Source organism: Artibeus jamaicensis, unplaced genomic scaffold (genome assembly GCF_021234435.1).
Source record: "Artibeus jamaicensis isolate MK-2021 breed Jamaican fruit bat unplaced genomic scaffold, CSHL_Jam_final contig_233, whole genome shotgun sequence".
In the NCBI taxonomy this organism is placed as follows: Eukaryota; Metazoa; Chordata; class Mammalia; order Chiroptera; family Phyllostomidae; genus Artibeus; species Artibeus jamaicensis.
The window spans coordinates 3,038,689-3,065,029 of record NW_026521486.1 but is presented as its reverse complement, the minus strand read 5'-3'; the positions used below and the strand labels follow the sequence as shown (position 1 = coordinate 3,065,029).

Here is a 26,341-nt window from a genome sequence, read left to right as displayed (position 1 = left end):
TCATCTGTAAAAGGGGCCACTGTCCCTTCTAATGGTGCAGAGGTGCCGGGGCCCAGGGCAGGCACACGGGGACCCTGAGCCCTTAGGGCGGGCTCCGCGCCTTCACCTCCTCGTCTGCCCGCCACCCCCAGTCAGATCCCTGGGAGGGGAGGAAGGACTGTGAGTGAGCGTGTGTTGCCCTCACAGACCTCCGTGTGCCGTGCCCTGCACCGGGCTCCTGGGTCCTCGTGGTCATTGCGGAGACCCAGTCCCTCCACGCCCACTCCCGACCTGACCTTTTAGAAGGAAGGTGGCAGGCAGCAGGCGGGCCTGGGGACCGCCTTGGCCCCGGCGTTAACTCTTGCACCCTTGGCAGGTCCACAACGTGTCCTTCGCCTTTGAGCTGATGCTGGACGGAGGGCTCAAGAAACCCAAGGCGCGGCCAGAAGGTAAGGCCCCAGCCGAGGCCCTCGGGAGGGTTGGGCACCGCTGGGTGGTGCGGCCGGGCCTCCAGGGTGGTGGGAGCCTGGACCTGCCTCTCCCGGTGGGGCTGAGACCTGGTGGCTCACAGGCTGGCTCTGCTGACCCCGGGTCACCCCGGGGACCCCAAGGTTCCTGGTTTGGGGGACCAAGAGGGCTGCGCTGGTAAGAGCCACCAGTGCTAGCCCCTTAGTGACCACTTGACGGGGAAACGTCTGTTCTACCAGCCTCTCCAGAGCCCAGCACTCAGGTGGGGGGGCAGGCGGGGGGCTGTCTCCTGGCCTGGAAGGAAAGCACAGGCTTCCTGCAGGTTAATGGCTGTTGGGTTGGGTCCCTGCTGGCCAGCAAAGGTCGATGCTCAGAGCAAGGGATGGCACGTTCCTGCTCAGTGAGGGGCTGAGCTGGGCCGGGGCCAGGCCCTGCCTTTCTGCCCTTCCTGGCCGCTGGGTCGATGAGCTGTTCTGGGGTTCTCTCCCCTGAGGGAGCATCTAGAGCCGAGAAGGGCTTCCTCAAGCACAAGTTCGGATTCGGGGCCCGCGGGGTGGGCCTGGCCAGTCCTGTTTCCAGTCAGTTTCCAGGTGGCACGACTGCTCCTGGCCGGGGGACCCCAGGGCCCTCCAGCCACAGCGTGCCTTGTGGGCGGGGTGGGTTCGTGACCCCCTAGATGCCCACCTGGGGCGTTTAAGGCCATCCAGGGACAGGAGTTCCATCCTGTGACACATGAACACAGTCCCCCACCCCCAGTCACTTGTCGAAGTCACGGGGAAATTGGGGCTGAGAACTCGGGGCCCGGCTCCCGGGAGGACGGGCGCCCTTCTCTCCAAAGAAGGTACCACACTGCCTGGGCCCCGGCCGTCGTCCCCAAAGCTCCCCGGGGCGGGCCAGCCCTTGTGTCCAAGCTTGAGGGGCAGGACGGCAGCCGCCACCCCATCCCTGCAGGACGCCTGACCCTGCCACGGGCACAGGTTACCCGGCGACCCTTCGGTCCCCTGCGAATGTCCTTGGCTGTTGTTGACCCCACCCCATGTGGATGCCATTGGCCATCACTCTCGTCCCGATGCCGACCCTGGGGGGTGCAGGGGCACCTGTCCTGGCCTCCGCAGGGGCACAGCCCACAGGGTGGCCTGGGGGCTCTCGGGGAGGCCTGTGTCTGGGGACGGCGCTGCCCGGACCGTCCTCAGTGATGGGATGCAGCTGTGCCCGGCGTGGACGGGCACCCGGGCCCTCGGCCCCCGGTGTGGGCCCCCAGTGAGCTCTCTTGTCCTGTACACGGCCCCCCCATTTCCTTCCGCAGACGTGGTGAACCTGGACCTCAAATCCACCCTGCGGGTTCTCTACAACCTGTTCACCAAGTACAAGAACATGGAGTGACCTCGGCGGGGACACCCCTGTAGGAAGGGGCTCTGGCTTCCCCACCCGCCTGCAGTTATAACCCCCCCCCCTTCTCTGGTTGATCTCCTTTCCGCGTGATTTGAATGCAGGGCCCCCAGCACTGGGCTCCGTGCTGGGGTGAGAGGCCCCCTTCGCCAGGGGCTCCTCCGGGAGCTGAGTCAGAGGTTGTTGGCTTGGATCAAACAACGAAAAGGGAAAAAGCCAGTAAAGCCGGAGCCAAACCCTCAGGCCCCCGGAGGGGCACCCTGCGTCCCTTTGGATGGTGCTGTTGGGGCCGGAGCAGCCCGCGGGTCTGGCGGCCCCTCCCAGGCGGGCTGGCCTCCTAAGAAGGCCTTTCTGGTGCGAAGCGCTTTTGCCGTGGCAGGACCGTCCCCCACGTCCCTCACGTCCCTCCTCCCCTGTCGCCCCCTGTTGTTTTCCCTTCGTCGGTGCCCAACATCTAAGACCCAGATGACCTGGCTGCCACCTGCCGGGGCGGCACGGAAGGTCCGTGTTTCTTCCCGAGGGCTGGGCTGGGTGGGAGCCGGCCGTGGAAGTGTCCCATGTCACCTCACCACCCAGGTGGTTACCTCAGGCTGACGGACTGCGTGAGGCCATGATTCCAGCAGAGGGTGTGGCCTTTATGCAAATTATTTGTGTCCCGGTTGGCGCAAAGGTGAGGGTGTGTCTTCCGAACACCCCACGGGACCCCCTAGGGCTGTGCGAGGCTCATTTCCCTTTTCCCACGTCCCAGCGTGGGTCAGCGTCCACCGCGGGGCCTGGGCGGGGGCCAGACTCAGGGTGGGGGGAACTCTGCTGTGGGGACTGAGCCTTCTGCATGAATAACCCATCGTCCCCATGGGTTTGGGGACAGTAGTGGTCTGGCCGTGAGTTCTGGGTCAGGGAAGCGGGACATCTTCTTGGGATAGCAGAAAAACTTTCCTTAATTCTGGAAAGTTCTGGGATGCATATCTTCAGGGACCTGAGTGTTTTTGGAGAGGGACCCCGGTCCGCAGGGACTCAGTGGGAGCCGGGTGAGCCTCCACAGGGCCGAGGGTGCAGTTCCTGTCTGTGTCCTCCTCTGTGGGTTTGCCTGTGACCGCCCCCACTGGCCTCGGGGCGCCCACCTGAGGCACAGTCTCCCCCGGAACAACCACAGCACCGAATCAGCGCACAGCACACGTGTCCCGATTGGGTGTGACACGGAGCTCCGTTGTGTCAAAGCCACCGAGCCCTGTTGCACTCCCGGGTGCGCCAGCCTGCCGTTGTCTTCTGAATCGTGTTAAGCCATGTTTACTTTGGATTTCTGGATATTAAATAAAAGCCACTCAAACCCTGGCGTGTTGTTGACCTGACCTGCTTGGCAGTGGCGGGAAGCTGACCCTTCGTGCGTGGGCTGTGGGCCAGCAGGCCCGACGCTTCTCAACCGGGAACTCGAGGGAGGAGAGCCCGGTGTGGGGCTGATGGGGCGCCGCAGTTCACCCGACACGGAGCCCGTCGTGAGCACGGCTGCCGCGGCCTCTGTTTGTCGGTCACTGGTTGTGCCTGCCCAGAGCCAGGTGCTGGGCCCCGTGACCCCCGCCAAGCCATGCTCAGCAGGAGCCATCGCGCAGCCCTGGGTGGGCAGAGGCCGAGGGTCCCGTGGGCGGGACACGAAGAACGGAGCAGGGCAGGCGGCCCTTCCGCCCAGTCCCAGACTGGATCAGGGGCTGTGGGCGTCCAACGGTGCCGGCCAGGGGAGGCGCCGCTCCGGGGGTGGGCGAGGGCCACCCAGAGGCCCACGACGGTGGCCTTCCCTGGGGGTGTCACAGGGACTTCAGGGCCATCGGACTCCCCTCTAAAAAAGGTCAAAACTGTGACAAGGAGCAGACGGCCAGACTGAGAGCAAGGCCACAGCACTGTTCAAAAAAAACAAAAAAACCCACCAAAATCACGGACTTGCGGGAAAGAGCCGGGCTTTGGAGAAAGCTGGGCTCACATCTGGCCCAGCTCTGGTTGGATGGCAGGTCAGTTAGTCCACCTGCGCTTCCCAGAGCCACCCCTCCCTGGGGCCAGCCCTCCTGCCCTTGAAATTTGGGCCTTCTTGGCAGTGACATCTGGGGACAGTTTGACTTGTCACACTGGGTGAGGTGGTGCCACTGGCATGTGGCAGGTGGTCCCTGGGGGGCTGACAAACTTCCTTCAACGCACAAGACAGGTTCCTCTTCCCCTGACACTGTCCCCCGGGCCTACTGCTGGTCACACTGAGGTTGAGAGGATGCGGGCCCCCGAGCCAGCCCGTGTCAGCCTGCGCTTTTACTGGGAGGAGCCTGTGAATATGGACCCAGGTAGAGCACGGTTAGTTCTTGTGGGCCAGCCCTAACCCTCCGTACCTTTGGGTTGCTCCTGTTCAGGGGACATTCTCCAAGGGTCTGTTTGATCCAAGGGCCCTGTGACCCAGCCAGGCCGCTGCCCTTGTGCCACAGAGAGAGGAACAGCAGTTCACAGGGGTCGCTGGGGGAGGCAGGGGCCCAGGGAGTGGCCGAGGAGAAGCTGAAGTTTTCCGAGGGGCGAGTCAGGACCTTCTGGAGAAGGAGGGGGGACAGGAAGGGCTTTGGGTTGACACGGAGTGGAGGCGGGCCCGGCTCCCCGTAGTGCTCTGTCTTTATAGAAGTTGTTTTGTCTCCTTTCTCCTGGGTGGACACCCCGGCGTGACTGGCATGCACTCAGGAGAGCCTTGAATTCAGCCATTCTCTCCCTGGGGGGAGTCTGCTGATGGAGGGTGGGGGTCTCCACTTCCGTCAGGGTCTCCTGTGTGTGGCCAGCATCTGGGGAACAACTGTGACATTAATTACATGGCCACTTGCCCTCAGCAGAATCTGTAGTGCCTCAGAGTGGTCACAGACAGCAAACCTTCTCTGTGATACAGCCCACGTCCGCTCGGTGCAGGCCGATGCCAAGTCCAGACTCCGAGCGCGCCCACGAGAGCCGTGTAGTCCCGCCCTTCCGGCCAGTGCAGCAGGCCTCAGACCCCACGGCGAGGGCATCACTCTCGTGAACCCGGCCCATCCTCTGCCCAGACCGGGTGTCTTCTCCAGGGTCCACAGCCTTGCAGCCCCCTCCCCCACTTGGTCCCCTGTTTTGTGCCGACAGAAAGTAGTGAGCATTTGCAGTTTTTTTAAGAAAGACACAAGCCCTTTTCCCTGTGGCTTGACTTAGTGTCTGTCCTCTGGAACAGGCTGAAACTGACTGTCCTTTAAGTCTGGGGGCGGGGAAGGAGGACAGGGACAGGGAACAGAACTGGCGTCCCCTCGCCCGGCACGGGTGCCTCAGAGGTCACTGTGGAGCTTCCTGGCAGGGGAGCACCCCTCCCCCAACCCCGTCAGACGTGGAGGCCAGGCTGCCTGTGCAGCACCATGATTCAACGGGGCCCTGGACTTCTCTGCAGGCCATGATTCCAATCTCAGAGTCCCCCTCTTCCCCCCACGACACCCTGCCTGTCTCATGCAAACCTGGTGCTTCAGGCTGCGCGGTGACCCACAGGTGCGGGGTCCGGGCCTGACTTTCAGCTCCAAGAGCCTGCGGCCTCAGGCAGCAGGGGCTCCCCCGGGGCTCCCCGAGGAGCTGGAGCCCGAGACTGCTCTTTTCTGAACTCTCTGGGGTGACAGGGAAGGGCAAACAGCCGCGGTCCTCCCGCACACCGTGCTCCCCATCCTGGGTAGGACATGGCGCACAGCTGGGCCGCGCTCGCCGCTCTCCGCACCCTCTCCTTCCTCCCCGGGAGCGCGAGGACCCTGCCGCAGAAAGGCGGGTGGTACGTTCGAGGATCAGGAGGGGGCCAGCCTGGCCGGGCCTGAGGGTGGGAGGGGTTCGCAGATGGAGCTGCAGGGCAGGGCTGACTTGTGCAGACTGGGTTTTTTGTTTATTTGTATTTATAGATTTTTTTTTAGAAAAGGAAGGGAGGAAGAGACAGAAACGTCCATTTGCTGTTCCACTTAAGCATTCCGTGCTTGACTTGTGCATGTGCCCTGATGGGGGATCGAACCTGCAACCTTGGCATAGCAGGACAACACTCTAACCAACCGAGCTACTCGGCCAGGGCCGGTGGACTTATTTCAAGAGCTACAGGATGCCATTGGTGGGTGTGGGTGAGTTGGGCCGAGAAGCAGGTCCTCTGGTTGCTTGTGGAGAACAACTTGGGTGGGAGTTGGGGGCGTGCGAGAAGCCAGCAGCCCAGGCGGGGCCCCTGCAGGAGGCTCCCGTGTGGCCCAGGCAAGAAGAAAGGGATCTTCGCCAGGTGGGGGCTGGGGGGCCTCGGGGAAGCCGACTTCCACCCTGTGGCCTCATGGCTGGGTGCCATCTGGGGAGGAACAGGCTGGGTTTGTGTAGTGGTGGGGGTGGGGGAGGAAGAAGAAATATTAAATTCGAGTTGCGTACGAGGCACCCAGGGGGCCGGGAGGTGTGGCTGAGTGGCGGGCTCCGGGGCAGAGCGCTCGGGCGGGTCTGCGGTGGCATTTCTGGAGGCCCCAGGCCTGCAGCCCAGCGGGAGGAAGCGGCCTGCAGACACAGCCGGCCCAGCGGACCCTGCAGAAGCCGCGGCCCAGCCCAGAGGAAGTGAGCCGCCCGGCCTCTGCCTCCTGGGGCCCTGCAGCCCCCTGCTGATCTGGGGAACCTGGAACCTGCCTCTGTGAGGAGCCCGGGCACCGTTTCAGCTCCGTGACCCTGGTTTCCTTGTGTGGAGGAAGCAGCCAGGTGAGTCCTGCATCTCCGCCCCGGGAGTCCCGGGGGCACTCTCTGTCCCCAGTGCTCGGGAGTCGGAGCTCACACAGGGAGGGCCCGAGGGGCAGTGGGAGCTGAGCCCAGAGAGCACAGGCAGCCAGCAAAGTGGCCCTGTGTACCCAACGTCATCCCCCGACACTGAGAGGCACCACTCCTTCCTCCCCTGAGGCCCAGGGGGGCAGAAGGGCTTTGCCCCTTCTCTGCACAGTCAGCTGAATCGATGCTGTTCACTGTGGCTTCTCCCCTGGGCCTCATCCACCCCGAGTCTTCAAAGGGAGAAACCGAGGCCTGGGCAGAGAAGGGACTGCCTGGGCTACTGACGGCTACAGGCAGCTCCCAGCTCTACGTTCACGGGGCTGCCTTTGGCTGGCATGCAGTCCGGCCCCTCCTTGTAAAGAAGCAGCAGGACCAGAGAAGGGAGGGCGTTTAACCGAAGTCACACAGCCAGAATGAGGAAGAGCTGGCCTGGAAGTTAGGGTTCCGAACGCCCGGGCCTGCCTCTTTCCTCTTCTCTGGCCACAGCCCTCAAACCGAACCCCAGTGTCCAACAGGAGGCTTGGGGGTACAGGGGACAGGGCCAGCCCAGCAGCAGTGTTCTCCTCCCTACCCCACTTCAGGACAGGCCGGTCCCTGGGTGTCCCCAGGCCGGCTGCTGCTGCTACATGGTGGGGGCGGGGGGCGGGTAGTGCGGGGCTTTGGCCCCATGAAGCCTTCTGAGCACAACTCTGGGCCCTGCTGCTGGGGCTGGAGCTGACCACCGGCTCAGCCACAGGTGCCTGGGCCCCAGATATCTTGTTGGGGTTGGGAACTCGGGGAGGCCGGGGCTGGAGAGGGAAAGACGGAGGCAAGGCTGCGCACAGCAGGAGAGGAAGTGGGGAGGGGAACAGGAAGGCGGCCCGGCTGGGCCTGAATCCACCGCCCCCGGCCTGGTGGGAGCTGGTGCCCCCCCCAGATTGAAGTCATGTACACTCTGTGGGTGCTGTCATGAGTGTGAGACCCCCAAACCACCTGAGGAGGAACCCGACTGCAGGAGCCTTGGTCGGAATTGGGGGCCAGGCTGGGCCAGGCCAACCCCGAGCACTCAAGCTGGAGCAGGGGGGCCAGCCCAGGGGACAGTGGCACTCGGGCTTTGGCCCGCTCACTCAGGGGCCGGAGGTGCTGCTCTCTGCCCCGCTGTCTCAGGCTGGGCCATGCACCCCGTACTGCGGGCTCCAGGTCTGTGGGTAACACCCATCAGCATGTCAGCATGTTCCCCCATGCCGATCTCCCTTTTGAGCTCAGGGGTTCCCGGATTGGTCAAGCTGTGAGGAGTGGGCACCCACTTTGTCCTGACCGCGGGGTGTGCTGGGAGGTGGTATATATTGTGGGGGCGGTGTGCTTCCTGTGCTGTAGGAGCAGGGTGCCCGGCCGAGGACTCCCCAGCCCCCGCTGAGCCTGTACCCGGCGGTACCCTCACCGAGTGCCTTTCGCCACCTACAGTCCTGGCTGCCTGCTGCCTTCAGGGCCGCTGACCCCTTGCCCAGGCAGCATGGTGACCTGTCCGCCAGAGCCAGACCCACCCTTTCCCCCCGCCTCTTGATCTGGAAGCAATAACACAGTGGGTTTGGGGCTCCGAGGACCATGACGCCCTCTGTCCCCTGCACCCCCAGGACCGGCAAGGAGAATGGAAGATGACCCCCTCTACCTCCTGCTGCAGTTCCCTAAGGGGGCGGGCCCTCCGGCAGAGCAGGAAGAACTCCTGCAAGGTGCGTGCCAGGGTCAGAGGGCGGAGGGGAGGGTCTGCACGGCAGAACCAGCGGGCGGTGCCGGGGACTTGCACTCTTTCCGATTGTCACTGAGCACTAGTTCTGTGCAGCCCCTGCCTGGAGGGAGGTGGCAGGCGCCCAAGGTTGTCCTCACCCTGTAACAGGAAACAGGCTTGGAGCGACCCCACAGCCCCCCCGGCAGAGGCGTGAGGCGACCCTGCTGGCACCTAGGGGATGCTACAACCCAAATGCGGTGGCGGAGAAGCCCTGTGGGGGGGGATGTGCAGGAAAAACCGGGGCACGGGCTCTCCGGTCCCTGGGAGCACCGAGCTCTAAAACAGGCGTGGGGCCCGCCAGCTGTGCTCCGGAGTCGCAGGCCGACTTCATTCGCGTCTGGGGCTCTCTGCTTTCGGTTTAAGGCAGCGGCTGTTCGGGTGCAGGGGTCAGTGGTGAGGAAAAACATTTACTTTAGTTTCAGAGCTGATTTAGAGATCATTAAAGCAGAGCAGGGACGTAGGGTGGTGGAGTGGCCAGCAGTCTGTCCAGGCAGGGAGGGGCAGTGTCCCCACGGCCCTTCCTTCGTCCACTCCCTTGCTGGCCCCCCGCTTCCCGGTGCCCCACACAGACAGCCATCCCCCCTCCCGTCAGAAGACACAGGCTGGGTGGTCCTTGAAGGTTTGCAGGATGTCTAGGAGGGTCTCGAGCCAGGCCACGGGAGGACAGAGGCATGTGTTCTATTAACTTGGGCAAGGCCATCTCCACACGGTGGCTGAGTTTCCCCCATGTCCACTGGGCCCAGGTGACCTCTCGGGTCCCCATCAGCCCTGACGTTCTGTGCCTCTGTGAGTCTAATGCAGGGAAGCCACTGAGCAGGCTGCCAGGGCTCAGAGAGCCAGCTGGGCGCCGGTGTCCTGCCCCTGCCCGGGAGCCCGGAGGGCGTGGGGGGTCGCCTCAGCCCTGGGGGCTCGTCGGGGCTGTGGCTTCTTCTCCTTCCGTAAGTGGGCAGAGCTGCCGGATGAAACGGGGCACCCAGTTAAATTCGGATTTCAGACAAACAAGAAATAGTTTTAAAGTGTGTTCCCAAAACACAGATATTGCAGCGTCCGAGAGTGAGCGGAGTTCCTGAGGGAAACTCGGGGAGGGCACGTGGGGTGCGGGGGGCCAGCCCGCGCCAGGGGAGGGTGGCAGGCCGGCCGGGCCTGTTCAAACCCCGAGTCGCTGTGGCTGTTTGGTGCTCAGGGCATGTGTGTCTGAGTCTGTGTGGTGTGTGTGCAGGCATGTACCAGTGTGTGTGCATGCAGTGTGTGTGTGCACATGTCCGGGTGTGTCCTGGGTGCCTGTGTGTGTATTGGTGTGTGGGGGTGACTCTGACATTTGTGTTCATGTGTGCACACGCATGTGCACCCATGTGTGAAGCCAGGGGACCAAGTTCCCCGTGTGGTCAAGGGGACAGGTTGACGGGTAACCTGCAGGGACAGAACTTCCAGGGCCCTGCTGGGTCCACAGACGCGCGTCACACTCACCTCTGCTTCCAGGAGAAAAGAAGAAATTCCTGCCCCCCACGTCCCGGGAGGACCCCAAATTTGAAGAATTGCAAAAGGTAAGGCAACGACCTCTTTGATCCTGCTTTTCATCTTCTTGGGGTGGGGACAGCAGGTCAGCCTGCCCCGCCAACCTCAGGCTGCCAGGTGGCGATGCCCCAGGCCCCCAGACACCTGTTGAATGGCTGCATGATGGGACATTTATTGAGCACTAACTGTATACCTTTATACACGTGATCCCAGCAAGCCTCTTGGGATTGAGAGGTATCTGCGGTCACCGGCATCCCAGGGAGGGGACAACAATGGTCAGAAAGGCGAGCTGACCTGTGGGGGACACACGGCCGGCTGGCAGCAGAGCTGGGGCTTGGCCAGGCCATCGGCCCAAAGCTTGGGCTCCTTCGCTCGCTCAGCTCCCCACAGCCACAGGCAGCTGGTGGTGGGACACTGAGTGGACCCCACATGGTCCCCTCTGGACAACCTGGCAGGGTGCTGACATGTCGTCTTGGCTTGGGCTCCTCCAAAAACTGATCCCAACATGAGGACGTGGGTGCAAGCCACTGAGCTGGGAGGTGACAATCATGGGTGACAGGGAAGGAGGGAAGTAAGACGGGAGAGAAGGCCCTGCCCCCAGGGTGAGTGATGAAGCAGGTGGCAACCGTGGGGGCTCAGGCCTGCGGGGCACCAGCATGGGCAGCGCCACAGACAGCGCCTGCCCAGCGGGGGAGGAGCCTGGCGTTCACACACCAAGCCCTGGTTAGCGTGGGGCCACTCCCTCAAAGGGAGAGGTGTTCACTCTCCATCGCCAGGAGCACAGGCAGAGGCGGGGCTGGCCTGCGGGGGAGCCGCGGCCGGTGTGCCCCACAATGGTAAAGGTTAGGGCCTGGGAGGGGACACCAGCAGCCCCGTTTCACTAACACCCTACACAGGACCCACAACAGCCTCCTGGTGCCCAGGTCGGTGGTGGAGGGAAGCAGAGGGCTCTTGGGAGCCTAGACCAGGCCCTAACTCAGTCTGAGAGATCTGGGAGGGCTTCCTAGCGGAGGTGACATTGGAGCTGTCCTTGAAGGATGGGTGGCAGTTGGCAGGCAGGAAAAGGGTGTTATGGGATGGAGGGCAGCGCTGTGCAAGGTGAGGGGCCAGGTGGGAAGCGGCCCCCCGTCAGCATCCTCTGGGGGCCCGCAGGCGCTGATGGAGTGGGTCAACGCCGAGCTCCTGCCAGAGCACATTGTGGTTCGGAGCCTGGAGGAGGACATGTTTGATGGGCTCATCCTGCACCACCTTTTCCGTAAGTGGCGGTCTCCCCCACACCTGCTCCCTGCAGGTGAGCTCTCCGCCCAACCTCATCCCCCTCTGTGGCTCAGCTCTGGGCCACAGTTCTTGTGTCGTTTCTGCTAAATCGTGGGCTCCCCACCTCCATGCTACCTCAAAAGCATTTATGTAGTGCTTGCTGTTTGTAGGCTGCTGGGGATAACAAACAAACCCGGCGGCTGGAGGGAGGGCAGGCTTCGAGGTGGCCCAGCAGCTCCGGCCTGGAAAGCCCCCTCAGGGCCACCACCTGACCCTCTGGGCCTCTCCCACCTACCCTCTGCCTTTGCTGGTGTGAAGTCGAGTTGGTCCAAGGTGCGAGAAGCTGGGTGGTGCTGGAGGGCGGTGGGTCTGATTCTGGACCTTGGTGAGCCGAGAGCCGCCGTTTACAGGGGGCCGGGGAGCAATTCCGCAGCCTCGGCTAAGGCTTCCTGAATCCTTACTGTGGGGCAGGTGGGGGTCATTTCAGAACGGCTCCGTGAGGTTGCTGTCCCCATCTCACAGAGGAGCAAACCGAGGCTCACAGTGAAGGAAGCAGGCAGATGCGCTTTAACCGTTGGTGGCCGCACTGCCTTGCAGAAAGGAAGTAGGGGGAGCTGGGGGCGGGCATGGGAGTGGTCAGAGTGAGGGGCGGGGCTTGCTCAGGACCCACAGCTGGTCTGCCCACGTGGGCAGGGGTTGGAGCCAGGCTCGGTCTCTGCCGGGAAGCACCCAGGCTGTGGGTCCCCCCTGCAGGGCCCCAAACTCCGTCTCCCCTCCCCTCTCCTGCTTTTTCTCCTTTTCCTGCCCTTACCACCCGCGCTGTCCCCTCCCTAACCCAGAGAAGCTGGCGGGGATCAAACTGGACGTGGAGGAGATCGCCTTGACTGCCGTGAGCCAGAGGCGCAAGCTGGAGGCCGTCCTGGAGGCCACCAACCTCAGCCTGCAGGGGGACGACAAGCAGCCGGTCAAGTGGAGCGTGGACGGTACCAGGGCTCAGAGGGCGGAGGGCAGGGTAGGGCCGGAGAGCCTGGGTCCTTCCTTCAGAGTGGGGGCGGCTTCCCTTTCATCCACGAGGCACGGGCTCAGCTGCCTCCTCAGGTGAGGGCACAGCCTGGGGGCTGGAAGGAGGCAGAGCCGCAGGCAGGTGCAGAGTGGGCACCAAGTCACGCTCCCAGCTGAGGAGCACACAGCCCCGCCCCGAGGGCGTCACGGCAGCGACACAGCCCGAGGGCAGTACCCGGTCTGGTCTGTGGCACGGCCACTGCTCAGAGTTCCCTGGCCCATCACGCGCCCACTGCCCTTCGAGAGGGTCCCCCTTAGACCCCTCTCCTGCACTTGGTTCCGTTACCTCTGCAGCGCCTGCTTGTAAGACGTGAGGCTGTGCAAAGCACCCGAGCTTCCCGCCCCATAAGTCTGCGGTGGGAGACTCCTGTTGCTCCAATCTCCACATGCTCCCCATTTTCCTGACAGGCAGACGGAGGCTGAAGGAGCCGAGCAGTCCCTCCAAGGCTGGGGCGGTGGTGTGGCAGTCTGCACAGCCACTTTGTGTTGGGCAGGCCACTCCCTCACCACTCGGTTTCAGGTCTCCCCTTCAGGGACCGGTGCTCACAGTGGTGACCTGGGTCAAGTCACACTCAGCTGGACTCTAACAGTTTGTCCAGCCGGTGTCCCCACTGTAGGACAGGACACGCGGTTGTTTTCCGCAGTAGACTGCCCTTTGGAGAGCACCTCCGTGCCCAACCCCGGCCCCTGGGGGGCTGCGTTCACAGGTGGGGGGCCCAGGGCCACCATGCTGTGTTAGGTCTGAGTGACGATCTCCAGGCCTCTGCTGTCCAGCGGGCTGGACACCCATCTCTGTGGTCTGCAGAGGGTTGTCATGACGATAAGGAGACCTCCGTGGGGTCCCAGGTATGGGTGGCCCCTCAGCTCTGACCTCGTGTCCCTCTCCCCTCCCAGCCATCTTCAACAAGGACCTGCTGGCCACCCTGCATCTCCTCGTGGCTCTGGCCAAGCGCTTCCAGCCCAGCCTGCCCCTCCCCACCAATGTCCAGGTGGAGGTGATCACCCTGGAGGTAATGGCTGGGTGGAGGGGGCTCACTGCGTGGAGCGAGCTTCCTGGGTCTGCCTCACCACCCTCTGGATTGGGGGTGCTGCGGGGGGAAATGGGGGAGCCAAGTGTGTTCCAGAAAACCGTGAGAACTGTGCACCCCCAGAAGGGCAGCAGTGGATGCTGGGCTGGAGCTGTGGGGGGAGATGCCGAGGTACCAGGGGAGGCGGCAGGGACCCAGAGAGGCCATGCAGGGGTTGGTGACTTATGTTAGCAGGTGGCCCCTGCCGGGCGGGGGGGGGTTGTTATGAAGGTCCTGGCTGCTGGCAGCCACATCACCTGGGCCATAGTGGCCATTTGTCCATGGCCTTTTGGGAGCCCTGACACCACAGAGTCCTAGCCACTGTCCTTGGCATTGTCTCTCATTCACTAGCCAATGACTATGACGACGGTCCCGGGCTTTCTCCACCCCGAGGGGCACTCTGTCGAGTATGTGCATGGCTTGTGCTGTGGTTGAGGCCCAGGAGTCCGAAGCCGAGGACCTCTCTCTCAGACTCAGCACCGCAGATGGGGCCCTGTCTGCTCCCCGGTGCACACCTTTCATGTGACCCGGCAGAGTACGCCAAGTCCAGCCTCGCTCACCTGAGTGATTCTTACTTCTCTCAAAACCATTAATTAAAATGATCCACGGAGCAGTTTCATGGGCTTTGTTTATGCTCCTTCTATAAGTCAGAGGGGACTCCATTTCTTCACTCCTTCAGTTACTCACCCACCCATCCATCCACTCATCTGTCCACCCATCCAACCATCCTCCCATCCATCCATCCATCCACTCATCCATCCACATATCCTCCCATCCACCCATCCATCCATCCATCCATCCATCCATCCATCCACATATCCTCCCATCCACCCATCCGTCCATCCATCCATCCATCCATCCATCCACCCATCCATCCATCCATCCATCCACCCACTCATCCATCCACATATCCTCCCATCCATCCATCCATCCACCCACCCATCACCCATCTGTCCACTCATCCATCCATCTGTCCACTCACACCATTCATTATTCAGATCAATTTACTTATTGGCCTCTCTGAACCAGGCACTGGGCGAGACTCGGATACTTGGGGAAGAAGGCAGACTCGGTCCCAGTCCTCTTGGGCTCGAGGCCCATGGAGGAAGGACTGTCAACCAGCCCCCCTGCTGAGATTGCCCAGGAGGCCCAGAGGGGCACTACAGCAGGGTCGCCCGGGGTCCTCTGGGCTGCTCAGGCCCCCGCAAGACTGATCAGCAGGTGGGGGGCCCTGAGTTTTCCGGGACCACAGTTCCTTCCCCCCTTTCCCCCCTCAGAGCACCAAGAGCGGCCTGAAGTCAGAGAAGTCCGTGGAGCAGCTCACCGAGTGCAGGTGAGGGTGGGTCAGGCCTGGGCCGGCCAGGGCGAGGTGGGCGGGCCTGCCTGACCTTCAGTGTGGGGGTGCTCACACTCCCCGAGCCGTGGGGGCGCCCCAGGGCCCTTCCTGTGCTGGGCCTCTCCAGCATGTGCACGGGGCACCCCGCTGACCAAGCCCCTTGGCCCGTTTCACCCCTACAAAGCCCCGCTGGGAGAGGTCAGTTCTCCTCGGCCTGTAGGCCTGACGGTCAGTGCCACCTGGGCTCCAACCCAGGCTCGGCCCTGTGTGAGCTGTGTGACCTCGGGCAAGTTACTTCCCCTCTCTGAGCCTCTTGCTCCTCTGAAAAATGGGACCCATTCCTACCTGTTGAGGCTGTTGTGAGGGTTATAGATGATGTGTGGGAGGTGACCTTCCCCCACCCCGTACCCCCAAGTCCCGAGGTCCTCCCAGTCTAGGACACCTGGATTTCCACTGGAGAGTGGGGGTGGGCCTTGAACCACAGTAGGCAAGGGACAGCCATGCCCCAAGCAAGCGAGCTGAGCATGGCAGGGCCCAGAGTTGGCAGGCCAGGCTGGCCCCTCACGTTGGTGGGTTCTGGGAACATGTTAGCCCATTTAACTTCCCCACGGACACCCCTGGGGGCGACCTTGTCCCTTCCACCCAGACCCAAGTGGCCCCCTGGGGACCTGCTCTGAACGGACTCCAGCGAGGCCGAAGCTTCAGGGTCTGAGAATGAGTTCGGCGCACTTGCGGGGGGTGACTGAAGTCCATGGCACCAAGTCCCTTCCTCCTCTGTGACCCTCAAACTGCCCTTCTCTGCCCCGTGAGCCCAGAAACCGCTGTGAGCCCACCTCTGGTTCTCCGCGTGTGTAGACGTTTCATGTGCCAGGGACTGTCACATTAAAAAATCGGAAGTCTCAAGATTTTTTAACCATGTGTTCACTTGGTGTTTGCTTTTCTCTCCTCTCCCATTTCCCCCTCAGCACAGACAAGGACCAGCCTTCAAGTGAGTGCTTCTATGGCTGAAGAAAATCTGCTTCTATCCGATATGTGTTCGAACAGCGGCCCCCGGCCTGCGTGGCACCAGGGCCTGCTTTTGTGGAAGACAGCCTTCCCACGGACTGGGTGGGAGGGGAACAGGAGGCCAGCTCAGGCAGAATGCACCTGAACTCGGAGCTTCTCTGGCTGGCCCCGCCGCTCACCTCCTGCGTGCGGCCTGGTTCCTGGGTCCCCAACAGGACTGCTGGTCTGTGGCCTGGGGGCTGGGGCCCCTGTGTTAAAACCGCGAGGGGTTCGTTTCTGGACGTCCTCTCCCATTTCCTCTGTGGTCTGCCTTTGCGGCTCGGGCTTTCCTCTGGCCCCTTGTGCCCCTCTCTGCCTGTCTTTGCTCAGGCCTGGCTGCTCCTTCTGGTGGCCCTGCTCCTGTGGGTCGAGGGTTCATAGTTCCCCTTGGTAGTGGTGGTGGGATTGTGCAGTGTGTGGGTGCTGGAACGAAGGCCTGGCTCCAGACACCATTTCTCCCATTTATTAGCCACGTGAACTTGGGCAAGTCTCGTAGTCCATCTGAGCTTCAGTCTCCTCGTCTGTGAAATGGGGTTAATGGTGCCCCCCTGTTAGATCTGTAAGTGTGTTTAGCACAGTGTGAGCACTTCTCGGTGATTGTTCAGCAGTGTGGCTGCTGCTCTTGTGACAGAGCCCGTCACCAGGCACCTGGGAGAGCTCCGTACCCTCGTTGTGCCACCACAGACACCCACGAAGGGACTTGCGGGCTGAGTATCGGTCCCGACCCCAGCTCACCACCTATGGCAGCTCTGGAGGCCATGTGGGTGGAGCAGGGACCTGGGTGGAGGCCAGGCCCGCCCCCAGAGGGAGGGGCAGTGGCGAACGCACAGTGCCAGGCGCCCCACAGAGAGGAGGACCGTTCACTGAGGCTCGGCTGGGTGCCCAGCCTCCAGGTCCTGCTCTGATCCTTGCAACCACCCTGCCTGGGAGGTACAATGGGCCGCACTTTGCAGGTGAGGAGACCAAGGCCCAGAGAGAGGCGGCCCAGCCCCCAGCCAGGGAAGCGGTGACTTGGATCCAGGCCTACTTTTAAATTCAAGAACCTTAAGCTCAAACTATAGTTCCCTCTGGACTGATGACTCAGAGAAACTTTTGTGGAAAAAACTCCCTGTTTGGCTCAAAGATAATAGCATTGTAATGAGGTGTTTATTGGATCTGTCTGCAGAAGACGTCTTTGATGAGTTATTCAGGCTGGCCCCGGGGAAAGTGAAGGCCGTGAAAGAGGTGAGAGAGCAGACAGAACTCCACCCCTGCCTCCCGCCTGCCTTGTGCCTCGGGCCACACCCGCTGGGCGCTGTGGGGGGAGGTGCAGGGCTCCCTGTCCCCCCAGCGGGAAGGTCGCAAACCTGAGCCTGGGTTCCGTGTTCTTTCGTGGGTAGGCCATCACCACCTTCATCAACCAGAAGCTGGAGGGCCTGGGCCTGTCTGTGCAGGACCTGGACACACAGGTAGGGGCTCGGCCGTGGGGCGCCCAGGCGGGGACAGCTGTCAGGGAAGAGGGCCCACAGGACACTGGGAGCCGCCCAGCTTGTGTGGCCTGGGGTGGGGTGGGGGTGTGTCACCTCTCGGGGCCTTGGGGTCCTCCTCTCCAACCAGGGGTGTTGCTGGCAGGCAGCATCGCCAGCCAGGGACACTGTGGGGGGTCCCGTGAGCTGGGGACCCGCTTTGGAGGGGCCCATCGATGCTGTCCTTACTTTTCATGATAAAATAAGCACTTTTAGCTGGTTTTTCCAGATTAACCATAGACGGGCAGGTGCCAGACTCAAAGTGCGTGTGCACTGGCTGTGTTGTACACGCACCATGGCGTTGGTGAGGTTTGTGTATGTGCCCCGAGTGGCAGGTGCCGACTCCGCCCCACAGCCATGGGCTGACATGCACCAAATTGGCCCGGGGAGGACCTAGGCCGTGTGCGTTCCCTCAACGCAGGGGCATCAGGAAAGCCGAGAGGTGGATCGCCAGTGTGGCGCTGGGCGGGAGGGGCAGGTGTGGCCACCTGGGCTGTGCTCAGGCGGTGTGGCTGGGGCAGAGAGGTCAAGGCCAGCCCCAGGTGGACTGCATGGCTTATAGTGATCTCAGCCAGAGATGCTGACTTCTCAGACACACCCTGATGTCAGCCAGCGAGGCCAGGGGTTGCTGGCCTCTGGGACCTGGCAGCTAAAGCCAGCAAAGCCCTCATCATGTGCCAGTCCCCAAGCAAAGCACTTTACAGACCTCATCTCCTGGAGGCCTCCCAGCAACTCCTGAGCTGGGAGCTGGTGCTCTCCCGTTTCACAGATGAGCACATGAAGGCCCAGAGAGGTAAATGGACTCATCTAGGGTCACACAGCATCTGAACCCCAGCCTGCTAAAGCCAGAGTCTGTGCTCATCACCGCCTCATGTGGTGGCCACAGGGGAAGCCTGTGGGATGTGGCGTGGGGACACAACAGGGTGGAGCCACCAGAGGGACACGTGTTGCCCCTGGGCTCTGAGGACACCTCCACCCTGGGTATGCGCCCTTGGGCCTGGGTTTCTCTGAGCCTCAGGCCCCTTTTCTTTTAAAATGGGTGCAAGGATACCAGCCTCACGGAACTGCGAGCAGTGAATGAGGTAACGGCCGTGTGCCCTGGGGGCGTGCCGTGCCTGATGAATTTGCGTTTCATTACTTAGCACGGAGTGCAGACAGGGTGACTTACTCGGGCTACATTCAGCCTGTGTCATCCTTCTCCCTTTCCCGGCGAAACTGTGGTGTTCAGACGGGGTGGCCCGGGCAAGGATGGCATTCAGAGATGGCTGGACAGGAGGGGCTTTGGGGGCCTTGGCATTTTGGTGGCATCACCAGGACAGAGCAGCAGAAAAGATTTCAGGCCAAGCGAAGACAATCAGAGAGGACCTGACGTGAGACATTTCTGTCAGGGTCTTCGAGTGGAGGTTTTCCTCCGATATCCAGCCTCGCACTTTGCCTCTTTGAGGAGGTGGGACGGGACTGGATCAGCACAGGCCGCGAGGTGCGGGAAGCCGGCTTTGTCTCCGAGCGCTCAGACAGGACGGGCGGAGATGTTAGCACGGGGACGGCACCGTGAGCCGCGCTGTTCTCTGACTCCTCTTGACAGAACAGTTTCACACTGAACTCTGCTTCCGCCCGTGCTGCAGGGGCTCAGAGGCCAGGGTATGGTCGGTCAGCAGAACGAGGGGAGGCGGGCTCCCCAGTGCAGGCCACAGCTCCTTCAATGGGCACAGACCAGGTGCCAGGCCGCCGTAACCGCTTTGTGCTCACTGTGGCCAGTGTCTACGATGATGCTTCAAGGTCAAGGATGCCTTTCCCAAAGAGGACGCTGAGGCCCAGAGAGGCTGTGCGACCTCCGTGGGCCCACGCGGCCCGAGGGGCAGAGCGGGACCCCCGGGCCGGCCGCATGCCTCCCCTCTAGCACCCTCCCTTGTAGTTGGCAGATGGAGTCATCTTACTCCTGCTGATTGGACACCTGGAAGGCTTCTTCCTGCACTTGAAGGAATTCTACCTCACGCCCAGCTCCCCTGCGGAAATGGTAAGTTTCCAAAGACACTTCTAGGGGGTCTGCTTCTGAGCGGACCCATCCACGGCATCTGCACAGCCTGCCTTTGTCCATTTACCTCCGGGGGGAAGGGCGAGCCAAGAGGAAGTCTGTTTGCCTGTGTGTCTGCCCACCCAGCCTCCACCCCTCTGCTGCCTTGCCCATCCACCCGTCCACCCAGTTCTTTCACCCCTTCCTCCTCCACCTGTTCACCCACCCACCCATTCACCCACCCACCCACAATGCACCTCATCCCTCATTTTGGGAGGCCCCACTTGGGGTAAGGCCCTGTGCTGCGGGGGCCTGCTTCTGCGACTCCTCAGTCTCCACCCGCTGTGCACTCAATGCTGCATAGCCTTCCGGGCTGGGAGGAGGCGCCGGCTCACGGGTGTGTGTGTGTGTGTGTGTGTGTGTGTGTGTGTGTGTGCAGCGGGGGCGGGGTGGGTCAGAGGAAAGGGTGGCTAGGGTGTCCTGAAGAGATCAGGAAAGTCGTTGCCTAAGAGGTGACTTGTCACATCGATTGGGGTGTGGTCCACACAGTTAAATGGGGTGGGGACCTCGAGGGGAGGGCACAATGTCGGCGGAGGCTCAGTAGTGGACTGGAGCACCAGTACTTGGGGCGGTTGTCTGCAGTGGGCCCCCGTGGCAGGGGCTGGCCAGGGTGGTGGGGGGTTGACCTCGTGGGAGTTGGGAGGTGCCCTGAACGCCTGGAGGCTGGCGGGCTGGCGGGAGATGGCCGCCTCCGTCTGGGCGGGGGTCTGTGGCCTGAGCTGGAGAGCAGGGCGGCAACGCTCGTGCCAGAGGCAGGGCCAACCTCCGGGCACAGGCTGACGGCGTCCCAGCACTGGGGGCTCCTGCTGCTCCCCACTCCTGGGCCTTTGCACGGGCTGCGTCCTGCCAGAAGCGCCCTTTCCACCTGAAATACCTGCCTGTGAGGACCTCCTCCTCCCTCCCCAGGTAGGAAGCTGAGGCCCGCTCGGGCAGTGACGGGGCGTCCAGCTCCTTGCCAGGGCAGATGTGGCAGGGGAAGGAGGGGCCTGGGCTCTGGCCCCTGTACCACTGCTCAGTGTCTGCACCTCAGGCTGCATGTTTCCAAACGGGCTCACAAGCCTGCCCTGAACGCCCCTGGGCCATGCAAATAGTAGGGAAGAGTTCGGGGAATCGTGCGGGTGGAGGCATCGAGGGCCGGAATCCTCGTGAATGAACAGGCGGGCAGTGACACTGGACATGTGGCTGGGGCAGAACGCTGGGCGGCTGTCAGCCTGCCCGGGACCCCAGGTGGCAGCTTAGCTTGGTTGCACCAGGGTCTCCGCGGCCCACTGAGCACCAACCGGGGTGGGGGTGGCACTTCCACTTCCCTGCATCAGTGGCTGTTCCTGGACGGGGAACACCTGGCAGAGCTGGGTGCCCATCGCCAGGGCCACCCCTGAGGCCACTTCTGGGAGGAGGAAAGGCTTCTGTCCCCTTTGACATCCCCGTGTGTCCCTGGGGAGGGCGAGAACCCTCTGCCCTGGGTCTGGATCCGATGTTGGGGCTTCCTTGGGGGCCCAGTTCCAGACCCCTTCTGCAACCCTGCCCCCCTCACATCCCAGGGCCTGCTATTCATCCCTTTGCACCCTGGGGACATGGGGACCCCCTCTTTAGTGGGTGTGGTCTCCACCACCCCAGGCGCAGGTGACAGCGGTCAGGCAGGGCGGCACAGGAACTGGGCAGTGCTCACGGGGTTCTCGCCCCTCCCCAGCAGCCACTGCCACAGAGGCACCGAGTCACAAACCACGGAGCACCTGGGGGCTCAGTACCCCTTTTGCTCTCCTGGATCTGCAGGTCTGCCGAGTGCGGTGCGGGCTCAATGGGGCTGCGTCACTTGTCTGGGGGACTGGCTGGGGACTGGCTGGAGTCCGGCCGGGGCGGGGGGAAGCCCTCCTGGTGGGGTTCAGTTGTGGCAGTTCAGCTCTGTGCTCAGCACCCCCCATCCCCTCCTGGGACCAGCAGTGAGCCCGGTGTGGTTTTCTCATAGTGATGGCGGGGGCACAGGGGACCAAGCGGGACACGGGCCTGGGCCCAGAACGGGCAGGCGGGCACTCCGTCTCACGCTCTTGGCCAGAGCAGGCCCTTCGGCCTTGGCAGGGATGCGGGAGAGCCCTGCAAAGTGTGTGGGCGCCCACTCAGGCTCTCCTGCGGGGCCGCCGGGTGCACTCGCTAACCCCCCACAGCTGCCTCTGTGGTTAGGGACTGTCCCATGCCCATCCCCATAGGCAGGAACTGAGTGCAGGGAGGTCCAGGGTCAAGGGCACACGGCTGGTTCGGGCAGAGGTCAGAGTGGCATCCAGGCTTGTCCGTCCCCAAAGCCAGAGCTGCCTCACCCTGTGCTTCCTTCCTGGGGAGTCGGTGGGAACCCCAAGGATGGAGGCGTGGAGCCTCTCTGTGGCTGGGACGGAGGCTGCCCCCCAAGCTGTGGGGCCAGTGCAAGGCCTTCAGAGGGTCCGTGCTGAGGCTGAGACCGTGGTTCCAGTCCTGGGTCCAGGAGACGGGACCCGGATGTGTGAGCCGTGCAAGGAGGGGGAGGAAGGAGGGGGTAGGGACATGCGGGCTGAGACCCAGAACAGCTCAGGGGTCCCCACTCTGTGACTCGGGTATTCAGGGGACCTCTAGACCCATGCTCAATGTTTTGCGCACTTCCCACCCCCAATTACAAGCGAGGGACAAGTGTCCCCATGCAGCCTACTGGCCGAAACCACAGTTTTGGAACGAGCTGCTGAAGACGAGCCACGGTAAACGTGGGGGGAAGAAGCAGCCCCTTAGCTCCGACCCCAGGTGTGGACGTGGTTGGCGGGTATTGGAAACCTCAGCTGCAGGGACATGGGACAGAAGTGCTGAGCTCGTCAGACGTCGAAGGGGCGGGACACCGAGGAACTGTCACCCTGGCAGAGCGGCCTGGGGAAGTCGGGCTGGTCCTGCTCAGGCCTTCCTTGCTGACAGTGTTCGCGAGAGACGGCTGTTCGGTGCGGCGGTGGGAGACCGATTGTCTGCGCTGCAGACATCACAGCACAGAGCCAGGAGACGTTCGCTTCCACCCACGTTCAGTTATGTGTCTGCTGAGGACGAGCGCCTCCCCCACCCCGCCCCCATCGTGACCTCCCCTCAGCTCAGCGGAGCTCAGCATTTTTACCTTGGTCATCTCCCACGGTGCGAGGAGGGAAAGTGATGCTTTGGGCAGAGTGTGGTGAGATGCTTCTGGGGCCCAGAGCCCGGGGCAGCTCCGCCTGCTTCAGGCTGCGCACCGTTGGAGTGACAGACCGAGTGACAGACAGCACTGCGTGTGGCCCTTCTGGGGTGGCGCTAACACTGATGCTGGGACCACCAGCTTCGGGGCAGGAGCAGGTCGGCTGTGCCCAAGGCAAGGCCAGTGCAGAGTCGACGCTCTACCCGCACTTTGGAAATAAGTGAGGGAACCAAGTGTCTCCCAGACAGAGGTCTCCTGAGGGGCCGTGACAGATGGACACAATGGTGAAACAAGTCAGGAGAGAACACGCATCGTCTTGAAGGTTCCTGATCCACCGTAACGTGTCCGAGGCTCTGGGAAGGCCCGAGGAGGGTACTTCACGCTGCTCTGCTCACACCAGCGTCCCCCCGACAGTCCAGGCACAGACGCTTGCCCGGCTCCTGCCGGCAGAGGCAGGGCTGTGAGGCCGGAGAGCTCGGTGGCTCCTTCTGGCTCCGACCACCTGACTTCCGTGCGTTCTGTGAAGAGGGTTTGTGAGGATGTGGACAAGAGCACTGCAACCCTCATTTTCCAGAATCTTCCCATCTGGGGAGAAGACTCGGGGACACAGATACAGCATGGGGTGGGAGTGCAGCTCGGATCTGTTCACTCGGAGATGCCCTTCCTCCCCAGAGGTGTGGCCACCCCTGCTTGGGACCCTGTGGTAGCTTTTGTTTCTTCTCCTTGACCGACTATAAAGGGGACAGCCCTGCGGGGCCAGGCCCCTGCCCCCCCCCCCCGCACCCTCTTCCATCCTGGACCAACCCCGGCTCAGCTGCTCTGTCCATCTGATGCTCCAACACCAACTGTCCCCAGTGGAGAAGGACCTGCTCACCGTACCTTCCAGATCCCAAGGAAGGGCCCCCTCCTGGCACCGTGAAGCCCTGCCCTGAGCCAGCTGCCAGGAGGACACCAGCCCTGTGCCCCAGGACACAGCGGGAGCCCTGGGGGCGGGAAGAAGACACTCCCTGGACTCTGCCCGGTGCCCCCGGCCCGGGACTGTGAGCCACGCCCTCATCTCCCTGGGGTTTGTCTTTTCCCAGCAGCTTTGAGTGCTCCTGCCCATCCCACCCCCGGCCCCTGAAGGAGCCCCCACCCAGGGATGTGCGGGGCAGCCTTAGTCCAGGCGAGGCCCCCGCTGTGCCTTCCTCTCCCCACCTTCAGATCCTGTGCTGTGCCTTCCAGTCCTTCTGTTGAAGACCCAGCTGGCAGCCCTGGAGCGGCAGGCCGCCAGCTCCAGGCTGGGTCCACAGACCCAGCTGGAAGGTGGGCCGTTTCCCGGGAACAGGTGGGGGGACCGAGGCCCAGCCAAGGTGTGGGCTCTGACTGACCTGTAACTTTCCACCTGGTGGGGGCCGATGCATGGAGGTCCCACCCAGATCTCAAGACCCGCCCCCCCCCCTCCGACCTACCAGGTGACTGGATGCGGCCTGGGCGGGGCTAGACCCTGCATGGGCCTGCCAGCTCCGTCTTCCACGCTGCCACCTGGGCCTCCAGGCGCCTGGCTAGGTTGCCATGGGAACTGCCTGGCATGTTGGATGCGGGCTGTGGGGCTGGGGTGGCTGGCCACCTGTCTGGGATGTCCAGCCCCCACAGTGGACCTTTGGGTGGCTGAGACCATCAAAAGAAGGACCTGCTCGAGGTCCCAGTGAGTCAGGGGCGTGGCCAGCTCTAGGCCTCGCTGTCCCACTCCCCCACCCTCTCTTCCTACCTCTCTGGGCTGCTGCCCCGCCCGTCTGGCAACATCTGAGGGTGGGCTCCCTTTGGCTGTGTCCGAGGCCCAAGGGAGAGACTAGATTTGTCAAGGGGGGTGACCACCCCCAAAGAGCGTCTGCTCTGAGCCCAGGATGACAGGGCTCCCCACCCTGTGTCCTGTATGGAGGTATGGGGGTGGCGGCGGTGACCCTGCCCTGCAGGGGAGCAGGGGAGGCCCGGGGTGAGCAGCTCGTTCAAGGTCACCCAGTGACCGAGCTGGACTGAGGGCCCAGTGCCCTGGGCAGGGGCAGTCTCGCCAGCCCCACCCTGCTTTGCACAGGCATCTGGGTGACACGGACCTACTTCCAGTACTTTCTGTCTCGTCAGTGCGGATTAGCCCTTTGGCCACGAGGAGCCTCGGTTTCCTCATCTATGCTTTGCCCGTGAAACTGAGCTGGTTCTGAGGGGACCTGTCACCACGGTGTCAGGGGTGACCTCAGAAGAGGTTAGGGCGAACCCATGCTGCTACCCCCGGCCAAGTCCCCTCCCCTGGTGGACTTACCTCCAGGCACCACCTCCACCAGGAAGCCTTCCCTGATGCCCAGGCCAGGTGCCCTCCTTGGTGACAGCATTCCTGCCAGTGGCGGTCTCCCTGATGTGTGACAAATGTCATGGGTGAGGGGCGGGCCTGCCCCTGGGGTGGCCTCTTTTTGACAACATCGGATGGGGTCTTGTCATTACAGGTGCACAACGTCACCCTGGCCCTGGAGCTGCTGAAGAGCGAAGGCCTGCTCGACTGCCCTGTCAGTGCCGAAGGTGCGCGCGCGGGCCCTGGCCCGGGGCGGGGTGCGGAGTGGGGTGCGCGGAGTGGGGTGCATAACGAGCATTCACTGAGGCTTCCTGGGGTGGCTCCCCCACACCTAGTGGAGGGAGGAACTCCGCGGAGAGAGGATAGGGACTGGGTCCCCAGGGGTGGGCCGTCCAGAGAGGCGAGACCTTGAGGAGTTCCACACTGCACGTTGGGGCAGGGGAGGACTGGGCGGGGGGCGGAGGCAGGGCCAGGTGGTGGTCCCGGCACCAGGCCGAGCACGACCGACTGCCTGGTTTGCCTGGAGTTAGCACGGAAGCCCCTGGGCCCCGGGCAGAGTGGGCCGGCCGGTCGGTCCCTCCCCTGCCCAGGCCTGACAGGCCACCCTGCGCTCCCGCCCCCAGCCATCGTCAACAAGGACTCCAAGAGCACGCTGCGGGTCCTCTACAGCCTGTTTCTCAAGCACAAGGTGAAAGAAAGCACGGACAGGATGCCGAGTGGACCCCCAAGTTAACCAGCTGCCCCCAGAAGCTGCTTCTCTGCCCGGCTGGAGCCCCCCACCCCCATCTCCTGTTTCCATCCTTCCGACGATCAAACCCACCAGGCGTGGGTCCATTTTGAGCCAACCTCTGGCCTGGCTTGGTTTATTTTACCAAATGTATTTCTGGGAGGGACTTGGGAGCCGGCCAGGGTCCTGGGAAGGGCCATTATTTGTGCATAAACATTAGCTGACCCTGCTCCCAGCCTCGCTCCCCGTGGGCTGGGTGTGGAAGGTGCGGCCCCTCCGGGGCAACCAGAGCCCCGCCATGGGACCTTCCCTTGGGTTTGAGGGTCTGCTCTGAGGGCAGAAGGGGCTCTCAGGTATCAGGGCTGGTAGCCAGAGGCCCCGGCCTGCCTACACTCAGCTGCTGCCACCTGGGGCGACAGCGCCCAGATCACCATCCAGTGGCTGTGTTACAGGAAAATGAAGCAACCAGACACCGAGGGATTCTGGAGTACGAGGTTTATTGTTTAACGTGCACGGGCTCAGAGGAGTCATTTCCAAATTCTGAGCCCCGAACAAAGGATTCTTGGGGAATACATAGATTAGGGGTCTTCCTGTCTACGTGACAAACGTGGGATACAGAAGCAGAATGTGACAATTGTTCTATCAGCAGGGGTGCTAGTCCCAGCCCTACTGACGATCCGGCCACCCGCCCTCCCAGACGGCCCCATCATTCTCTCTAGGGCGCCTGGGGCCTGGGCAAATAAAGGTTAAACAGAGGTTTTTCAAAGTGTCCCATATCAGCTGGAGCCCCGTATGTCTCCAAACCCCTGCTCCCGAGCCATGCAGGGAGGGTAACTCAGTTCCTTGCTGGAAGAACCGTGGCCCAGGCCC

The 26,341-nt window shown here is 62.7% G+C and overlaps 2 protein-coding genes across 4 annotated transcripts in view; both read left to right on the top strand.

The window, feature by feature from the left end:
- The window catches only part of PARVB (parvin beta), a 66,479-nt gene extending 63,311 nt beyond the window's left edge, over positions 1 to 3,168 (top strand). For both annotated transcript variants that reach the window (XM_037160369.2, XM_037160370.2), the window contains exons 12-13: positions 356 to 428; positions 1,754 to 3,168. In XM_037160369.2, coding sequence (XP_037016264.2) covers positions 356 to 428; positions 1,754 to 1,830 — 150 coding nt within the window. In that variant the 3' untranslated portion in view covers positions 1,831 to 3,168. The remainder of the gene's footprint in view (positions 1 to 355; positions 429 to 1,753) is intronic.
- Positions 3,169 to 6,212: 3,044 nt separating this feature from the next.
- Positions 6,213 to 25,951, top strand: PARVG (parvin gamma). 2 transcript variants are annotated; one of them, XR_008390965.1, is made up of 14 exons: positions 6,213 to 6,561; positions 8,238 to 8,333; positions 9,869 to 9,933; positions 11,057 to 11,159; positions 12,001 to 12,144; positions 13,118 to 13,233; positions 14,568 to 14,623; positions 15,592 to 15,614; positions 16,836 to 16,894; positions 17,050 to 17,118; positions 19,091 to 19,192; positions 21,895 to 23,726; positions 24,899 to 24,971; positions 25,368 to 25,383. XR_008390965.1 is itself a non-coding variant. In XM_037160390.2 (13 exons), the coding sequence occupies exons 2-13, from the start codon at positions 8,252 to 8,254 to the stop codon at positions 25,475 to 25,477; spliced, it is 1,002 nt and encodes a 333-aa protein (XP_037016285.2). In that variant the 5' UTR covers positions 6,217 to 6,561; positions 8,238 to 8,251; the 3' UTR covers positions 25,478 to 25,951. The 2 variants fall into 2 exon arrangements, 1 of the variants encoding a protein (XP_037016285.2); XM_037160390.2 differs by lacking the exon at positions 21,895 to 23,726 and having other exon boundaries at positions 6,217 to 6,561; positions 25,368 to 25,951.
- The last annotated feature ends 390 nt before the right edge of the window (positions 25,952 to 26,341 follow it).

Excerpts from the sequence above, each read along its gene's own strand:
- PARVG (XM_037160390.2), top strand. The coding sequence starts at position 8,252 with ATGGAAGATGACCCCCTCTACCTCCTGCTGCAGTTCCCTAAGGGGGCG. Across the intron at positions 8,334-9,868 it reads GCAGGAAGAACTCCTGCAAG|GAGAAAAGAAGAAATTCCTG; the intron begins GTGCGTGCCAGG and ends CTCTGCTTCCAG. Across the intron at positions 17,119-19,090 it reads TGCAGGACCTGGACACACAG|TTGGCAGATGGAGTCATCTT; the intron begins GTAGGGGCTCGG and ends CCTCCCTTGTAG.